Consider the following 18382-nt stretch of genomic DNA (forward strand, 5'->3'; position numbering starts at 1 on the left):
CAGAAAATAGACAATAGCAGAAATTCAGTTTAAAAGGGGAAGTCGAAAGACATACAGAAACGCTGAGGTAGAAGTGCACCGATTGTATGTGTTGGGAATAACGTAGTGCTCAGGAAACATACACAGTAATTCATCCGCGCACGTAGTCTCACACAGATCAATAACATGTTCCAGTGCCCCCAAGGGCAGGAACAGCTTTGGCTGCATTAGGGTCATATTTAAATAATTGTCATAAATGAAAATTAATCATTTAACTCGAGGTCGCTTAATCAGTTAACTCGAGGTCGCTCTCTCTAATACGTCTTTTTTGTTTCCCCCCTTAGCTCACAATGCCAACATTTCCCGTTGTTGTGAAGATTGGACATGCTCATTCAGGCATGGGAAAGGTGCAGACGCTACTTACTGCATGTTAGGGGGCTGGTGTTTGTCTAAAATAACACGCATGTTCTTTCCTTTCCTGGAGATTTTAACTTTTCATTCTCCAAACTCTTGAGATCCCTACCCTTGCCAGTCTATGCTTGTCTGTGATTCAAGAAAGCATCTCTCTTTAGGAAAATATTAAAAAAACATAATATATTTTCACGTTGGTGCCTTTTCAATTCATTGTCCTATATAGGACGTTCTTTGAAACATGCCGAGATGCTTTCTTGAAGCAGAACCTTATTTATTAATTTAATTGACGGCAGTGAAACTATTTAAGAGTCAAGGTCTCTTTGCACCATCCAGCTTTTTGGACCTGGGACTATAGGAAGGTTTTGCCTTGGTTCTTTATTAGTTTCAGCTTGATACTGAACTTTTCTTCATTTCCTGTCTTAATGTATTCTCTGTGATTGTTTCATACCACTATATAACTGCTGCTTTCTTTCTCCAAAGTAATTGCCTTTCAGTGGTGAGTACAGTTGTTTTGCTATCACTTATCTCACAATGCTGGTTCAGTGGGATATGGTTTAAATCCCGCTTTCATTGATATCAGTGAAAATTCCTAGTTCTTACAGATTAACCGCTTTCTCTCACTGAAAACACTTCAGTGCTTTAAGTGTTTTAGATTTTAAAACAAATCAGCAAAGAATAGTTACATTTATCATCTTGAATCTCCAAAAGCTCCATGAACATAATATTTGCCGCTAGCAATAGAAATAGCAAATTGATTTAATTGTATTTTATTCAGTAATTATGCAACAAGTACTGTATGTTATGTTCTTTTGCCTATGACTGTTTTGCTTTATTTTGTACTTAGTAAATCAGTGGAAATCCAGCAGCCAATTTAATTTAGAGCAGAACTAACCCCTAATTACTTAACTGCAGTTTCTGTGGATTGCATATGTGAAGTATTAGAATGTTTATACTGTGCTTTCAATATTCACCTCTCGTTTAAAGAAAAGGGAAGTAATGCACTGAAATGTTCAGCGTATCAAATGCCTAGAAATTAATCTAGATTTTTTTAGCTATAAAATATTTTAAATCCTTAAAGATTCAATGCCAGTCTTTTCTAGTGACATGCTTACTGTCAGAGACCAAGTAAAGGTTCTCCTCATCCCCTTTGCGAGGGGTAGTGTTGCCACTGGTCCTAATTAGACTCGCGTATGCTCTTAAGTTTTCAGACACTAAGTGGAAGCCAGGCATTGTCTCTGGTTTTGTGGCTCTCAAATGGCAAATTACTCTGTATTGTTCTCCATCTGAGAGTTGAGAGCAAATACTTAGGCCCTACAAGTTCTTTTAGCTTCACAGACCCATTTGATTGACAAGTCCCATCTCCCAGCTGTGGCGCTCTGGCCACAGGTGACAGTGGGAGTGAACAAAGATGCTGGGCTTGCAGAGAGTGGCAAACTCTCCTACTAAGAGATAACATGAGAAATACTAACCCCTGCCTCCTTTCCTCACCTTTCTGAAATGTACTTTGGGTCAGTGTGGTGTTGCAGTTCCAGTTTCCCTCTCCCATTTTCTCCTAGTCCCGACTAAGACTTCTGAGTCACTTTCTCTCCCCACTTCAGCCAGCTTCCTTGAAGTCGACCGTAGAGGTGTGCCCTCTCTGTCCAAAAGTAATGCCTCTGTCCTCCATCTGTCCTCTGAAGTCTCCTTCTCCCTCTCCCTCTAAATCAATATTCTCCCTTTTTCCACCTCCCTCCTATTCCAAGATGTTGATCGATTTAGTACCGTTCGCCATCTTAGCCCACCTTAGCTCCACAACTAGCAAATCCTGCTCCTGGAAAGCCTGACTCCTTGCAGAGAAGTGGGAAAAATAAGAAAAAGTGGTTCTGCTGACCTGAGCCAACCCCTGTGCTCCAGGGGAATGTGCCCTCAGCAGGGTATCATGTCCCTTCGTCTCCTCCCTCCCAGCAGATGCGGGATGTGGTAGTACGTGGTGGGCTCCATGTACATTCAGTTACATGAGCAGTTTACAGAATCAACAAGAATTCTATATAAATTAGTGCTGCATATTATCACACCTCAAAAAAATTCTAAAGCCCGCAGAACTAAAATTAACAGTCACCACTTAAAAAAATCAAAAAGCAAAATAAAATTCCACAGTCTGGAAATTGCTTTCTATAGATGAAAAGGTAATAATTTGCCAAGAAAAATAGGTACTTTAATGCAGGAATGTTACAGAATTTAGAAATCAGAGAAAATACCCAGTACTTTTTTTTATAAACTGGTGCTGTCAAAAAGCATATTTCTCATGAATACCATTTGCAACTGAATTCTGCATTTTGTTTCTAATTGCTCTTTTTTCTTTTGTATATGCTGTTTACTTGTGGTGTGATGACTGCAGATCAAGGTAGACAACCACTACGACTTTCAGGACATAGCCAGCGTGGTAGCACTTACTCAGACCTACGCCACTACTGAGCCCTTCATAGACTCCAAATATGACATCAGGATCCAAAAGATAGGCAATAACTACAAAGCATACATGTGAGCCAAAAACTTATATTCTTTCATCCTTTTGTTTCAAAGTTAATAAGTACCAATCAGATTAAGACTGTTGGATGAGTCTCTGAGCTGATGTGATCACTCCAGGCTTCCATTGTCACACTCTCGGGAAAGACAGTATTTTAGACTGTCTAGATTTATTAAGACCTTTTTAAAATTTGATTGTGACTGGGAGGAGGAGAATAAGACAAGAGGTGAGCCTGCCAGAGTGGTTTTCCTGCTAACTTTTGTTTATTTTTTCATTTAAAGAAAGGAGCAGTTGGAAGGGGACTTGTTTTTATAGACAACCTGTTAAATCAGATTCCTTTGTATCTTTTCAGCAACTTAGGGTCAGATTTTCTTCTCCCTCTAAAGATATTTATATGGTATTCATTCACACAAACCTGAATCACAACACTTTAAAGGAACAAAGTACTCTCATCATAACACATGTAAGAAAAAACTCTGATCTTGCAGTGGCCTTCACATATACGGATGAAAATCCTTCTAATTTTAGAATCCAAGTGTTTGTTTAAAGATCGTGACTACACAAGAGACTAAAAAAGGGTGTTTCTGTTTCACAGGCAGCACTAAGCGAGAGCAGCAGAACAGGTTATCATGTAGTAGTTGAGCTATGGTAACTGTACTGAGGTATATTTTTACTCTGTTTCAATTACCAAGCAACGTAATCTGACATACACTCATTTAATTTGTGTTTTTAAGACGTTAGATCATCTCAAGTATTTGTTCCCTCATGCTTACAATTCTGAGGCAGGAAAAATAACAAAACATAGATAAAAATACACATTTGCATTTACATATGCACATCCACGTACACGTGCAAAGATATTTCCCTAGGAATTCCCGTAGCGTTGGAGGGATCAGAGATCTCTTGTATGTTGACATTTGTAAGGAACAATCAAGTTCTTCATCAGTAAAAATGACTGAACTCCAAGCAAACAATACTAAGAGAGGCAGTTGGAGTTAAGAAGCAGTTTAACCCGGTTGGAGCTGTGTTAAATAAAATGCGTAAAATATTCTATAATATTGAAGACAAAGTTAGTAATAGTTTTCAAGTAATTTAGGAACAGCCGACAAGCTGTAAGAGAAAGTAGAACATTTCACCCAAGGTGGGGGGAAGAGGCAAAATGTATCTTGTTAGGTTGATATTGGAAGACCACATACTCTTCTTCCCTAAGACGTTACTGTCACAAGAATAAAACCCTATGAGTAACTGCTGCCTCTCCTGACATATGTCTTGAAGGGATATTTGGGAAAGAACATCAAAGGTTAGGCCTTTCAAGGCTCAACAGTCCATCAGCCTCTCACCGTACATCTGAGGGGCCTCAAGAAAGCACCACATGCAACTGAGTGGAAATACTGTTCCCACAGGTCAGATCCGTCCAGCAGCACGGACCCTCAATCCTTCTGCTTTATTTTGAACCCAGAACTATGTACATTTTGCAAAATCAGCGTGTTGGAAATTTGAGTGGTACACAGTGCCCAAGGCAGAGCACTCAAATAGCTTGCGAGGACTGAGAAGTTCCTGGAATCCTTTGTTGGTGATTTACAGTGTTCTGAGTGATGCAGGACAGAAACTCTGTAACTCAGTGTAACTCCTACGCCCCAGGCTCACCTCTCTCCTATCTGTCCACACCACATCTTGGTCCTGTCCCACCGCTTTCCCAGACCGCGTCTACTTTTCTGTCTCTGAGTCCTCTCCCCTTAACATCTAACCTTTTCCGTTGCCCCAGGTTCTCCCTTGCCCCTTTTTTCCTCGGTCTTGCAGCTCTCCAGTGGCAGAGTCTTAGGAATGAGGCCCAGTGCTTAATGGTTAGGAGACACCGCCAGATACCAGTGGCCAGATGCAGTATCAGTAACCTGATGCTTCAGTCCCTAGGGTAGAAGTTGGACCGCTCCATTTCAGAGGAGAGAGCCTTACATTTTTTATTTTGACTTGAAATTTAAATGCTGTTCAGTCTCTTGAAGAATTTTGGAAGAGTCGGTCAGAGTAAATTTATCATTTTCAAACATAAATGTTTCTTCTTCACAGAAGAAGCAGTTGGCCTAAGGGACAGCAAAAATAAGTTAAAATGACAGCCTGTTCCTCCTACCTTTTATTTATTTTTAAGTTCCTAGTCAGAAACTATGGGTTCATCCAAATGCTAAAAGCCTAGCAATCGTTTTTTCTCTAGATTCTTTTGTACAGTTAAATCACACCAAAAAGCTAAATACGATCCATTGTTACAAAGTGTCACGAAAAGGAGAAGATTTACCAAACGTCTGTAAAATTCTTCCTATGCATACATATACATTATATCAGTGGAATATTGTGTTACAGCTGGTTCTCATTTGGTTCTGTGACACAGGAACAGAGTAGTTAGAGAGCCACCACAAAAACTACCAGCTGAACATTTGTTTTTGTAGTTTAAAGAGAGTTATTAAGAGCTTCAGTTTTATAATTCTGTGGGAAATTGTGGTATAAGTGGATCCATGACTCACAAAACACTGGTGCTTATCATCTGTCAGTAGAGATTATAGCCAAAATGCGACATTGGAGCCCTCTAAATACCACAGCTCCTCAAAACGCTTTGTGACACATACTTAACTGCACTTGGTACCAGCACAGAATTCATCTGACTTCAAGGAAATAGACTTAAAAGGGTCACACACGATGAAGAAAAACAGAAATATGAAAACACTACATCTGAATCTCCTCTCCAAAAGCAATACTCTGAATCCATGACAATGTACTGTGATGACAAGGTCAGTAAAACAAAACTAGAGCACATCAACCAAAGGAAGTGCTATAGAATCAAACCACAGAGCAGGCCTCCTACACACAAATTGTAAGTAGACATTCCTGTATGTTTTTTCTGATGCCAAGTCCCTGTCCAGACCATTTGGATTGTGTACTTTCAATAGTACTAAATTAAGCAGAAAGGTGTTGGAAAAGTGAAAGTTCAAGTTACTGTGAATTGTTTATACTAATCATAATTCCTTTTCCCCCAATTTTAAAACAGTTTTTCCTTCTTTGCGTAGACCAAATCACGTGAAAATATGTTAAGCCTAAGTATAAAACACTTAAAAGTGTTAGGAGTTGTTTTCTATATTACTCAATATTTAGTAAACAAGGAGGAAATGATGATGTGTAAGACCCTGAGCAAGTATCAGAACAAGCATGAAGAAGGGTGGGAAACCTACATATTTCAGCAGAGAAAATAATATGTGAAGTACAGAAATCGTATCTCAGGTTTAAAGTGCCAGATGGTCTGGTCGGGTCCTTCTCTATCACTTAACCGTGGTCTAACAGAACCCCTGTTGTTTGGAGTTCTGTGTGACAGACGGCTCCAGCCCACAAGCTGTTGAGATTCCAGCAGTGAGGTCTGCATCCACAGCATCCTCTGGTCCCTCCTCTGGTCCCTGCAGCATCCGTACAGCCACTCATGACGCTGCTTCACGCTCAACGGGACCTTTCACCCTGCAGAGCAAAAGCCTGGCTTAACGCAAAACATCTTTTCTCTTCTAGTCAGTAGGGCTGAGATTACATCGGTGCAGCTAAGGGTCCTGAACTAAATACTTCCTGAAAGTCTTCAGGATATTTTTTTTTTTCCGATTTGGTCACATCTTGCTTCCTAAAAGACACCTGAAATAGCACATGCTAAGGAATGCCTTTGAGAAGTGTGCAATAGGGTTGAATTGTGATTTGTGAGAAGTATTCTCTCTCTGATGCAGAACGTGTGTGTAGAGTAGTAATGAACTTCACATTTTTAATTTGTAAGTACCCACATATAAATAAATATCACTTGAAAAATGAAGCGGAAATCACAAAATAGCCTTATTACTAGGCAGTTACCTTACACACAGCACTCAACCTGCACCTTCCCCTTCCACTAGTTTCCCCCACATCAAGAAAGAATATGGCACCTTGCAAGAACTTTGTGCTCTAAAATTGGCTACCTTTATGAGACTCCCATTGAAGAGTCAACATTCCCCCACAATTGCTACTGACCCTCGTAATTAGGTTAATAGAAAAATGGAGAGAAAACTATAGCTGATGCCTAATACATTTTTAATATATTGCAGATGTTTCTATTATTTTACTAACTGGAAGCGCTTCATAATTTGTATCCTTAGCTTATTCCCAGTACAGCATTTAGGTTTCAGAAAACAGTAATATTCTCAGCCCTGGTAGCAGTCCTAAGGTCTGAGGAGAGAAAACTTTAAATGATTTTTTTTTCCTTAGAGGTAAATAAGAGATGCTATACTCAAGCCTTGACATAAACTGTTTAGATTATATTAGTAAACTAGCAAAGAGTGAAAACTAGAGGAGAAACCAAAATCCAGCTCTAAAACAGAGCTGAGATCACTTTGGAGATGTTAAAAAGATAGATACGTTGTTTTTCAAGTATTGGGACCTAACTCAGCAGTGGTATGTATTGGAAGCTTCGGTTGTTGACATTTGCAGTAATAGGATGTTACAGGCTACTCAATCCATTCATAACTGATAACAGCTTATTGCTAACACTTGTCCTTAATTATAGTAGGTGGGTTTTTTTTTAAATTTAAATGAATAAACGGGGAACACAAATTTCACAGCACTGTCATACCGCATGCCTACAGTGGAGTGAGTATTACTGACAATTGCGATGCCTGTTGGAATTCTTCGCATTTTAGATGTTCTGTTATAGGCTGCCAGATATGAAAAAGGTGTAAATACTGCTGTAGTATTCGTGGCAAAATCAGAGTAACTTAACAGATAGTGAAAATATTAAACCACTGGCTGTCTTTGTAATATTTTCCCCCTTTCAGGAGAACTTCCATATCCGGAAACTGGAAGACAAACACGGGCTCTGCAATGTTGGAACAAATTGCTATGTCAGATAAGTAAGTCGAGTCTCATGTAAAAGGTAATTAAAAATTAATGGAATTTTATTTTAAATGCATTTTTAAAAAATCACACTGTTGGTGTGGAAGGCATGGTAAATGCTTGCTTCCCATTCATTTGGGAAAAAATCCGTTGCATTAGATGAAAGAACATGAGCCAGGCGTTTCCTTATGACTTGTCTCAGAGTTAACTACCCAAACTGAGTACCAGCCTTAGGGGCTTACCTGCACTCTTGGGTTCTGACATCCCTATCTGCACCTAGAAAACTACTGGAATTCCCTTCAGAAAATTCCATTTTTTGAGATTCAACCTATCAGTCATTTCTCCTGGTTCATTCGCCCTCTTTTACCTACCAGTCTTACCCCATGCCACAGTATTCTAAACTTTTCTCCTTCTACATTATCTGTTATAACCAAGAACTTTGCCTATTTAAGTTATAGTTCTCTTTTCTGCTTTCAATCCTGCTAAATTGCTTACTTTTCATTGTTGAAATTTCCACTGAACTGCACTGTGGGGCTTTTTATGCAGATGCTGGGCTATCCTGAAGCTTATTTCCCTTGTGTCATCATTCCAGCTCTGTACTGTGGTTTGCTGTGCTTTCCTTTCTCTCTCCCATCCTTACGCTGGCTACTTTTCGCAATCCAGTCAAACACATTCTCCTCGCATTAGGAAGCTCGGGTCTTCTATTGGTAGAACTCTTCTCTCAATACCGCTCATTTGCTCCAAGTTTCCCCCCAACATACAGACCTCTTTTCCCATACAAAATAATCTGTGGGGTTTTTTGATGGCTATGAATTTTATTTTGTTCACCTTCTCCAAAAGTTGCTACCAGCAGAAGCTGAAAAAACTCTTGTACAATAATAATATAATTTAAAAGGTGTTTTAAACATCAACAGTAGTCTTTTTCTGGTGTTTTTGTGCTGTTTTTTTTAAAGTCTGGAACCTACAGCTTGGTCCCTCTTATGAGCTGAGGGAGACACGGGAACTGAAGCATTGCCTGCCCTGGGAAAGGTGAAAACAAATAAGCCGGGAATTACAAGTCCCTGCTGTCCAACCCCTGTCTAGACGGTGTCCTCACTGATCTCCCCTCTGGGGATGGAGTGGAGCCACATTATTTTCTCTTTCTCATTCCCCTCCCACCTTCCTTTAGAAAGTGAGGTTATGTCTTCACTGAGAGGGAAAAGAGTGAGTGTGCTTTAGTGCGTATAATTACAGTCCAGGAGCTATTCCTCCGTGAAAACACAGGCGCTTGAGTTTTGCCATAAGGAAAACTAAACAATACCGAGTCTGGGTAACGAGTATGAAATGCTGACCTTGCCTGGCTACCTCGCTGTAAATGCTCTCTGTGCTGTGCTCCTGCTTCCATTTTTGAATATCAGATGATTTGAATATAAGATAATAAGTATAATAGGTGTTTTCCCATTAAAAAAACCCCACTTGTCAACAAAACAAAAAAAGCAAAACTACTTTTATGCTGCTGAAGACAAAAGCGTAGAAAAGATGGATGTTTTCTCATACTAGACAAGGGGTATGTGTCACATAGCCCCACTTTCTGTTCAATTACACACTGAAGAGCACACAGCAGAGCAAGGAAGAGAAGGGATAACTGAAGTTTTCTGAAGAGCTGAAGTAGTTTAACAGCATCCCAAAAGCAATCAAATCTGACGCACGTGCATTTCATTTATAATACATCTCGTGAATGAGGAAGAAGTGTTTTGAAAGCACTGCCTGACGTGACGTTGTTGACTGAATACAAATCTTAGTCTAGAAATTTAGAAAAGAAGAATGTGGCACAGTAAGGGACAATAACGAGGCAGAGAAGCAGCGCATTTCAATGTTACATATTCTTATTGCTCCCTAGGTAGGACCAGAATAATGGAGACCTGTGCTAATTGTGCACACCTCGTGGCACACCAGTATATTTCATGTCAGACACCTGAGGAGCAATACTTTATTATCTGTCATTTCTAAGGCTGCACATTATATTGGCTCTGGGAAAATAAGAACCGTGACATCTTGTCAGACCTACTGTGCGAACCTTGGGTTTCAAACACTACAGGCTACTCCATCCAAGACCTCGCTTTCCAAATGTAACTGTATTTTTCCAGCTCTGTGTTTGTTGGCAGAAGACAGACTATTAAAAATGCTTTCATAGATCTGATTGATGTTTTGGTATTTTAAAGAAAACGTCTTCATTGTTTTTCATATAAAGTCCAGATATTTACTGTTAAAGACAAGTTTTGCTGTTCTCATGACTTTCTAAGATACATGTTGATATTTTACAGCCAAAAAAAAGTTATTTATAAGCAAGTGCATGCAAGCAGTCCAGTCAGTGCATCTACAGATGTTGAAATTGTCAGGCATCCAAAAAACCCTCTCATTTTGGACAAAAACCATGTTTCTTACAGGAAAAAAAAATATTTTCATTGCTAAAATATTACCATCAGGATTTTTTCAAACAGTTGTATCAATTTCTTTGTATTCTGGTTAAAGGAAAAAATTTTCCACTGGAGCAGACTTGATATTAGAAAATAGGAAGAATGTGACCTAGTAAGTTTACTTGGAAGGGATGCTATTACTGAAGATATTTATATACGAATAAAACTCTCAGCCCAGCAACAGGTTTCCTTTGATCCTGCAATGAAGTCAAATGCTGTGTTTATTACACCAAATTTTTTGCAATGGAAAATACTATGATGTGACAAATCTGTCATCATGGCTCAAAGGCTGGAGCAGGAGAGGGTCTGGCAAAGGAAGTAGCTCTCATTTACACTCAAATGCTTGCCAATGAAAGAGGAAAAAATTTATGATAAATGAAAAAACTGGGTTTTTTAAGCAAAACATGTCCTTCAATCGGAACTGTGATATCAGCCTATATAATCTTTCAGGATCATATCATCACCTCCTGGTGCCCATGCACGGCTGTGCCATTAATTAATGCAAGTTTTCAATGCTGCTTTGTGTCCCGTGAGTCAGTCCCTGCCACTGAGCACACGCACACGGCTTACGTCACCTCAGAACGCGCTCAGCAAAGGGTTTTCTCACTAACGGTTCCCTTCTTCATCACAGGAATTGCCTCACTCTTTCTCTAGTAAGTCCCACTTCATTCCCTTGTTAATCAGAAAATCTCTCTATTCATAGGATGGATAAAGCTTTTCACGCAAGAAAAATTAATCATGTTACTGCATGTAGAATGGGTAAACTGTCCATTCCTCAGTCCGTATTTCTTACCATGAGGGTAGAAATGAAATGGAGGAGTTCTGGTGCTCAATAGTGTGTGAAACACTAGCTGGTTTTAGGAGTTGTAGAATTCCTCAGGATTCTTTACATTTCTGTTGAATTTTACTGTAGTTGTCTATAACCCTACATGAAGAATGTTATAGAATCATAGAATCACAGGATGGTCAGAGTTGGAAAAGACCTTAAAGACCATCCAGTGCCACCCCCTGCCCTGGGCAGGGACACCTCCCACCAGACCAGGTTGCTCCAAGCCCCCTCCAACCTGGCCTTGAACCCCTCCAGGGATGGGGCAGCCACAGCTTCTCTGGGCAACCTGGGCCAGGGTCTCACCACCCTCACAGCACAGAATTCCTTCCTGAGATCTCATCTCAATCTCCCCTTTTTCAGTTTAAAACCATTACCCCTCGTCCTGTCGGTACACTCGCTCGTAAGGAGTCCCTCCCCAGCTCTCCTGTAGGCGGGCTGCAGAACTTTTACATAGTGTCATACGTCTGTTTTCTCTCGCATCACCTTAAGGGTTGTTTTGTCTTGATTTTTCTTTTGCCTGGTTCAGTGATGTACACATGAAGCTCTCATTGCTCCTCTTTGGAATACAGTTGGGTCTGTAATTTAAGACAGAGACTCTCATTCTAGTTTTTCTCATAAAAGAATAAACCCCATCCATAATTAAGTACATTACCAAGCATAATAGGCAAGAGGGTTGTCGCGCTTGAATCTCTGCAGAGATGCACAAGTTGGAGTTTCACAGGAAAACAGAAGCCCTGTTTCCTACTGTCTAAAACCCCTTGGCATGACCAAAGCCACCAAAACTGGTCAGGAGCTAAATGCCCTTCCATGGGGTTCTCATGAAGTACAACCACAGGGAGCACCCGTACTGGAACAGGGGCACGGGAAATGCAGGAGGGGATGCTCGTTTACAGGAGCAAGATGCTTGTTCTGCTCCAGCATAACTTATCTTCAGGTTGCTCATGGTTTAGAGCAGACGCAAGATAAAATGGGACAGAATCCAGCATAACACTAGGTCAGGATACAGAGCCACAGCTTTTCTGGATTCTACTGGGAAAAGTAGAGTAATCAGGCCAGTATGTCTAAGCTACTATTCTGGGAAATACAAATTCGGTAAATCTGACAATATAGTGAAGATTCTGCATTTAGAGCAAAGGTTATAGAAAATAGATGATCAGGTTAAGCCTGTAGAAAAACAAGAGCCTGATGATTCACAGAAAAAAATTATTTTTATGAAACAGGTACAAGCTTTGGGTTGACACCTGTTCTGAAATATTTGGTGGTTTGGACATCTGTGCCGTTAAAGCTGTACATGGAAAGGATGGCAAAGATTATATTTTTGAGGTAAGCAATCCTGCTTTTTTCACTATATGCATTTCTTTATTACCAAGACCCAAGTAAAGAACATTTGTGATAGTCAGGCATTGGCCTATTTGTGTTTCAGGAAAGGCTGTGTATTTTTGAGCAATGTTTAAATCATAATACAAAGCACATGTCCAAGTTTGTGGTAACACTTGCTGGAAAATATAACCATATATATGGTAATGTCTTTTAGTGTTTGAGGAAATGTACACAAACTGCAAAACAAAACCAAATGTGGATGTCACATTTTCCCAACCCTTATGATTTCTTTCCTGAACAGGCTCACCATTTTTTCCTGGAAGGTTTATAGATAGCGCTATCCCAAGGGAACCCCAACAAAATTATATCTTTACATGCAAAGGGAAATTGAGAATGAAGTGGAAACTACTTTACTTTTTTCTAGCCTAAATGCTGCCTTTAAGATCTGATTCCTCATGAATCGAAAGTTTCTGCTGTAGATAATTTTGAAACGTTTAAGTTTCTCATTTACCTTAAGTTTATTATGGATATATATAACTTTGTTTAGCCATAAAATAAGATATCATCACTTGCCTATCACACAATTCAGGATTTCTTCAGCATCTCCCATGTTCTTAGAATTTTATTCAGGAGATAGGCAAGAATCTTCAGAATCTCCCCACTCCAGAAGAGGTTGATATTTGCTAAAGCAAAAGTAAGTATTTTTTCTAAACCATGAGAGTATTCTGGAGGTTGTGGATTGACCCTCTCTAGTTATTCATATCCATTTAGAAAAGAAAAGCTTTGCAGAAGTAAAGATCTTCGGTTTGTCATGGTGTTAAACAGCTCTGTGTGTTTTCTTTTCTTTTCATGAATTTATGTATCACTATTGCAGTTGCCAGTAATTCCCAAATCAATCAATAGCACTTCAAAGGACCGAGCCGCTTCCAGCAGTAAGCCTGCAGCAAAACAAACAGAATTAATCACTACCTCCTGAGAAGCTGAGGAAGATGTCAAGAAATCCTGTTTCCTTAGTCTGCCTGGCCAAACCAGAACTTATTGTGTCTTACTGTATCAAAACTCACTGTAGCATAAAATTCAGGATTCTGCACTAAACCTCTTCGTGTTACTCCTTCATATAGTGCATTCTTTTCCCCCCACCGCACCCTGAGGTTCCTGTTAAATCTGTAATGCTGCACCCAGTGAAATCTGGCTGACATTTGAAGGAGGTATTGCATACCTTAAAAAAGGTATTTTCCTCTTTCTGAAAGCAGGCTGCTCTGTCTTCTGGTGCTACAATATAGAGAAAATTCCTGAACGTAAGATTTATCATGTCTGCTACGTCACAGCTTGGCTGTAGCCACAGGTGTCTCTCAGACATTTCTATTGACTGGGAAGGCATTGATTTCCGCTCATAAGGAAGCTCCTCTCCAGCGATTGGGTTTGCAGCCTCCCCTACGCCATGCAAAGCTTTGTAGGATACTCTGCCGCTCCCATGGCCCCTGAATGATTCACACACCCCCATCTATCTAAATTCATTGCATTTGAGATAGTTCATGCTGATTTGGCTGGCTTTAATCCAATAAATATTTACCCCAAAATTTAAACTCTAAAATAAAGAAATGTGAATTATTTTAAGACATAAGATACTGGTTATCTTACCTCATAAGACAGTAGTTAAAAACTGAATGATTGCATGCAAAAAGATGCAAAACTAGAGTAGGGTTGCATTTAACAAGTAGATTCTTGTAAAAACTAAAGATTTCAGACATAAAATAATGTTGTTCTTATGCACTGTAGCTAAAGCAAGTCTGAGAAATGATTGGCATCAACCCACACTTAGTCCCTCCTACCAATCTCTTTTATTCCCCGCTTTCTTTTCATCCTGCTCTTTCTGTACAACCATAGTTGGCCCTTCTCTGCTTCCAGTGGGAGTGAGATGGCTCCTTTATTTTAACAGCTGACACTTCTGTTGCATTCCTCAATTAGCAGATTCCTGACAGACTAAATGCACTTCGCTTTCCTTCACTGAACTCGACTGTTTCCACATTTTTGATACTACACAATTTTTCAAATTTTTGAGCAAAGCCGGCAAGAGTCACAGCCTCCACTGAAGTCAGGTCCACAGAGGAGGTCCTGCCTCAGGCCTGGGAGGTCTTGGGGGTGGGAGGAGAAGGGGCAGCAGTTTTCTGAAAACGAAATAGCCAGTGCAAACTCTATAATGGACCAACAGAGTAGCTCAATTCCTGCTTCTGAACAAATCCCCTGATTTTCCATGCCAAACACCATCATACTTTTAAGCAAACAGAATTCTGAGAACTGCAGGATACGTGAGGAACTGGGTTTATAGAGCATTTTAAGTAGTGTACATAATAGATGTTGCAATTAAAAGAAAGAGCGGATAGAAGCATGGTAATTCATGCTGTTCTACAGAATCAGCTGAATTGTTTGGAAGATGGTAATGCTCATCAGCAAGAATATTTAGAATCTGGATAAGGCATTGAAATGTAGAATTGTTTGCAAAGTTCAAATCCAACAGAACATCTGTAAAACTTAGGATCATTTGCTACTAAAAAGCCAGCTTACATCAACAGCTATTACACTATAATTTTAACAGTTATTGCACTATAATTCTACAATACAATGAGGAGTAGAAGACTGTCTGCACCATTATAGGAAAAATTTTCGCCTTTTGTGTACTTTCAACATGGGAAAATAAATGTGTTATTAAATCTAGCATGTACATGCTGCAATCAAGAACCAGTAGCTGAGCAGGACAATGGGTCCATAAATACTGGGTTTACACTCCAATTGCAGTCCCATGCTGAAACCTCTGCTCTCCTGTTGTCATGGTGACTGTTACACCTACTGCAAAACTAAAAGTTTCTGCGTTACTGACAGTTTAATTCTGCAGTTACAATCTGACAAAAGCCATACAAACTTCCTAGTGTATGAAATAATGTAATGCAGATATGTTCTTCCTGATGTTCCAGTCTGAACATTCAACCAGTGTAACCACCAAAAGGCAAGCACACGTATATCATACACAACGTCATCCAGCTTCGGAGTGAGTGTGAATTAGGATAGAATCCTTGATGTTAGATCCAGTCATCACGCCCCAGTTCTTCAAGAAGGGTAAACATATATTTTTTTATGTTTTAGTCTCTCTAATAGTTTCTCTTTAATTAGAAGGATGAGACATTTAAAATAACTTACTCTTATTTTAAAGCCTCATGGCCATTCAAGTTATGCAGTGTGCTTGCTGTGTAAGTAGAGTAATGACTGTTCAGGGATAATATGGAAGGATTAGAGAACTAAAATTAAAGAAAAAAATTAAGGATGTTTAGTGACACTGAAGTATAGTTCTAGACACTTAATTTCTGCCCACATATACTTTGTTATGAAATAAAGAAATATACAGGTCTTTATTACTGTTAGCTTCTTGTGGATGTCTTCTTCGTGCGATGTGCGTATTCTTTTGACCAAGTAAATCTCAATGTAATAAAAATCCAATAAATGGCAATCTATATACAGCTTCTCACATTTTATAGCTTTTGGTGCTAGATTTGGGTCTGTTTCTAGATTTGGGTCATTTTCCCAGTGCTAGTTTGTGCATCAGTATCTTCATAGTTCTATAGCAACCCTAGATATTTCTAGTCATTTGAACAAGCTGAAGCCAGTACTACTATTATTTCCCAAACGTTATAAAAAGGATACATTTTTAGTGTACCATTCATCTTTCCATTCTGCTATAAATGCTACTCCCAGGGGAATTTTGAGGGATGTCCATTTGTGCCTTCTTGCTACACAGTTGAGGGATACCTTACGCATCCCCAGGAAAACAATCCAGACCAATTTGTCTGAAGACAGGAAGGACAAAATATTGAAGTCATAATATTACTCGGACACAATACAACCTGTTTTTCTGTGGAGCTACAAGCTCTCTACAGTTTTCTTAAATGGGGGTTGTAAGAGGTAACTTTGACTTTCAAAAGAACATGGTTTTCCATGGTTGTTCCCTGGAAGAAATGACCTTCTCTTGTCTTTTACTGCTGTACTCCAAAGAACTATCTCTAGACTCCTAATGAACTAATTAAAGAATCACTTAGCTAAAAGGAAGGATTATGAGGTTGATCAGGAGGAAGGTCAAGTTATTGTTCTGTCTAACAATCTTAGCTATTCATTTAGTGTCTCTTCTTTCCACCTCAGTTGGAGTACTCGGCTGCCAGGCATCATCATGCCAGAAACAAGCTGTAGAAACAAGAATTTTATCAACACACACAGCTTTTTAACTGTCTCACCAATTCTTCCTAATAAGATATCAAGTTAAGGTCTATTAAACTTTAAATTCTTAAGTAGAAGAAGGACTTTCAATCTTTCCCTTTTTAAATTAATACTTCTGTAAATTTAATACTAGAAGGAACAGATACTTGAGCATTGTTCATGTTTCTGACTCCAGTGAACATTATCTGTCATAATTCATTCTTGGAAAACCAAACCTCTGGGAAACCAAACAAAAGCTCATACCGTGATGACGAATGCAGTAAAAGAGAACAAATGTAACAGAATCCTTTAAAGTGGCCTCACAGGCAGTCTCCCAAACTTTGTTTAAAATTGAATGGGTGTGTGGCTGCTGCAGGTGTCTTATTTCTACTTGCTTATTTTTACCCTAAGCTATATTAAAAAATTAAATTCCCAGTAGTTTATAACCTAGAAAAATGTAAAGCATTTCAATTTCATAAAGAATATTTTCAGCCACTGTAAGCCAACATAAGAAATTAAGAAACAGAATTCGATGTATTTTTTTTTAAGTCTTGGTGTAGTAGATGCCATTTCTTAAGGTGTTGCAGTCTATCAAACTACTAGGAAATATACCACCAACTCCAGAATACATATATATTCAGTGTATAAGGTGTAGTGATACAGCACCAGCACTAATACAGACTTCTGTGTTCCCACGTTCAGTGTCCCGAATAATACTGGCTAAAGTACATGAAGGAACACATCAGAAGGGAGCAAAGGCAGAAGAAACCTGTATCTCATGCAGTATTTGTGCAGTTTTACTTACAGTTGTGCTTTCCAGGAAATGCTAGCTATAGGATTGAATTTACAATTCAGACAGAGCTGTGTCACTGACTACAGCACAAGTTTAATGGCACAAGCCTCTGATGCTGTACTCCCAAGTGCTCAGACACTAAGCTTAATTTATTCTTCTGTCTTAATCACATACATTTCCAAAATTCAGCACCAAAGACTGACCAAAGACATGAAAATAAATTCTGTTAGAAATATTTGGTAATAGCGTTGTAAGTGGTGCATCGCAAGTCATAGATGTTTTTAGGTTGGAGGTCCCCTAGCCCAGCTCCCTGCTCAAAGTGTGGCTAACTTCAAAGCTGCTCAGACCCTATCCCAAAAGAAAAAGAAGAGGGAGAAGTTTTGTTCCTTACCATGTCTGCCAATATTGTAGATACAAGTCTCCTATAATAAGCAGATCTTTAAAAACTGTCTAAAAACATAACTTTATCTCTTAATCGGGTGGTTTGACATATAAACATGTGCAGAAGTGGCAAATAATGATGGCCATTATTGTTTTACACACTTAAGTGGCTTTCCATCCACTAAAGAATATCCTTCATTCAGATTAGTAAGGGAACTAAGTCCAGCTGTAATAGTTGATAAAGTCAGAAGCGTCTCATAATTTATGATCTAGTACTATAAGAAGTTTTGAACACTTAGGAGTCTGAAGTTGCTCTTTTGGTGGTATAAGTTATAATTAAGACCACATCTGTCTGTGAAGATTCACATTTCCAAAACAAGGAGCATTCCTACATTTCCTAATAGGACTTAATATAATTTAATAAGAAATAGCTAAGAAGATACAATTCTAGAAAACACAGCCTTTTTAAGATTTTTCCAAATTTCTGATGTGTTAGTTCCAATTATCGTATCTTCTCTTGTCATTCATAGGTCTTTTCCCATGTGAAATCCATGTATCATTATTCTGTCAGACTCCTTGGG

General features: G+C 39.1%; 1 protein-coding gene across 1 annotated transcript in view; it reads left to right on the forward strand.

Moving 5' to 3' along the window:
• SYN2 (synapsin II) overlaps positions 1 to 18382 on the forward strand; it is a 180985-nt gene that overhangs the window by 132366 nt on the left and 30237 nt on the right. Inside the window, exons 6-9 of the mRNA XM_074151484.1 lie at positions 324 to 386; positions 2771 to 2913; positions 7723 to 7797; positions 12286 to 12388. Of these exons, the coding sequence (XP_074007585.1) occupies positions 324 to 386; positions 2771 to 2913; positions 7723 to 7797; positions 12286 to 12388 (384 nt within the window). The remainder of the gene's footprint in view (positions 1 to 323; positions 387 to 2770; positions 2914 to 7722; positions 7798 to 12285; positions 12389 to 18382) is intronic.

The sequence above is a fragment of the Numenius arquata genome, chromosome 8 (genome assembly GCF_964106895.1).
Source record: "Numenius arquata chromosome 8, bNumArq3.hap1.1, whole genome shotgun sequence".
NCBI classification, from domain to species: Eukaryota; Metazoa; Chordata; class Aves; order Charadriiformes; family Scolopacidae; genus Numenius; species Numenius arquata.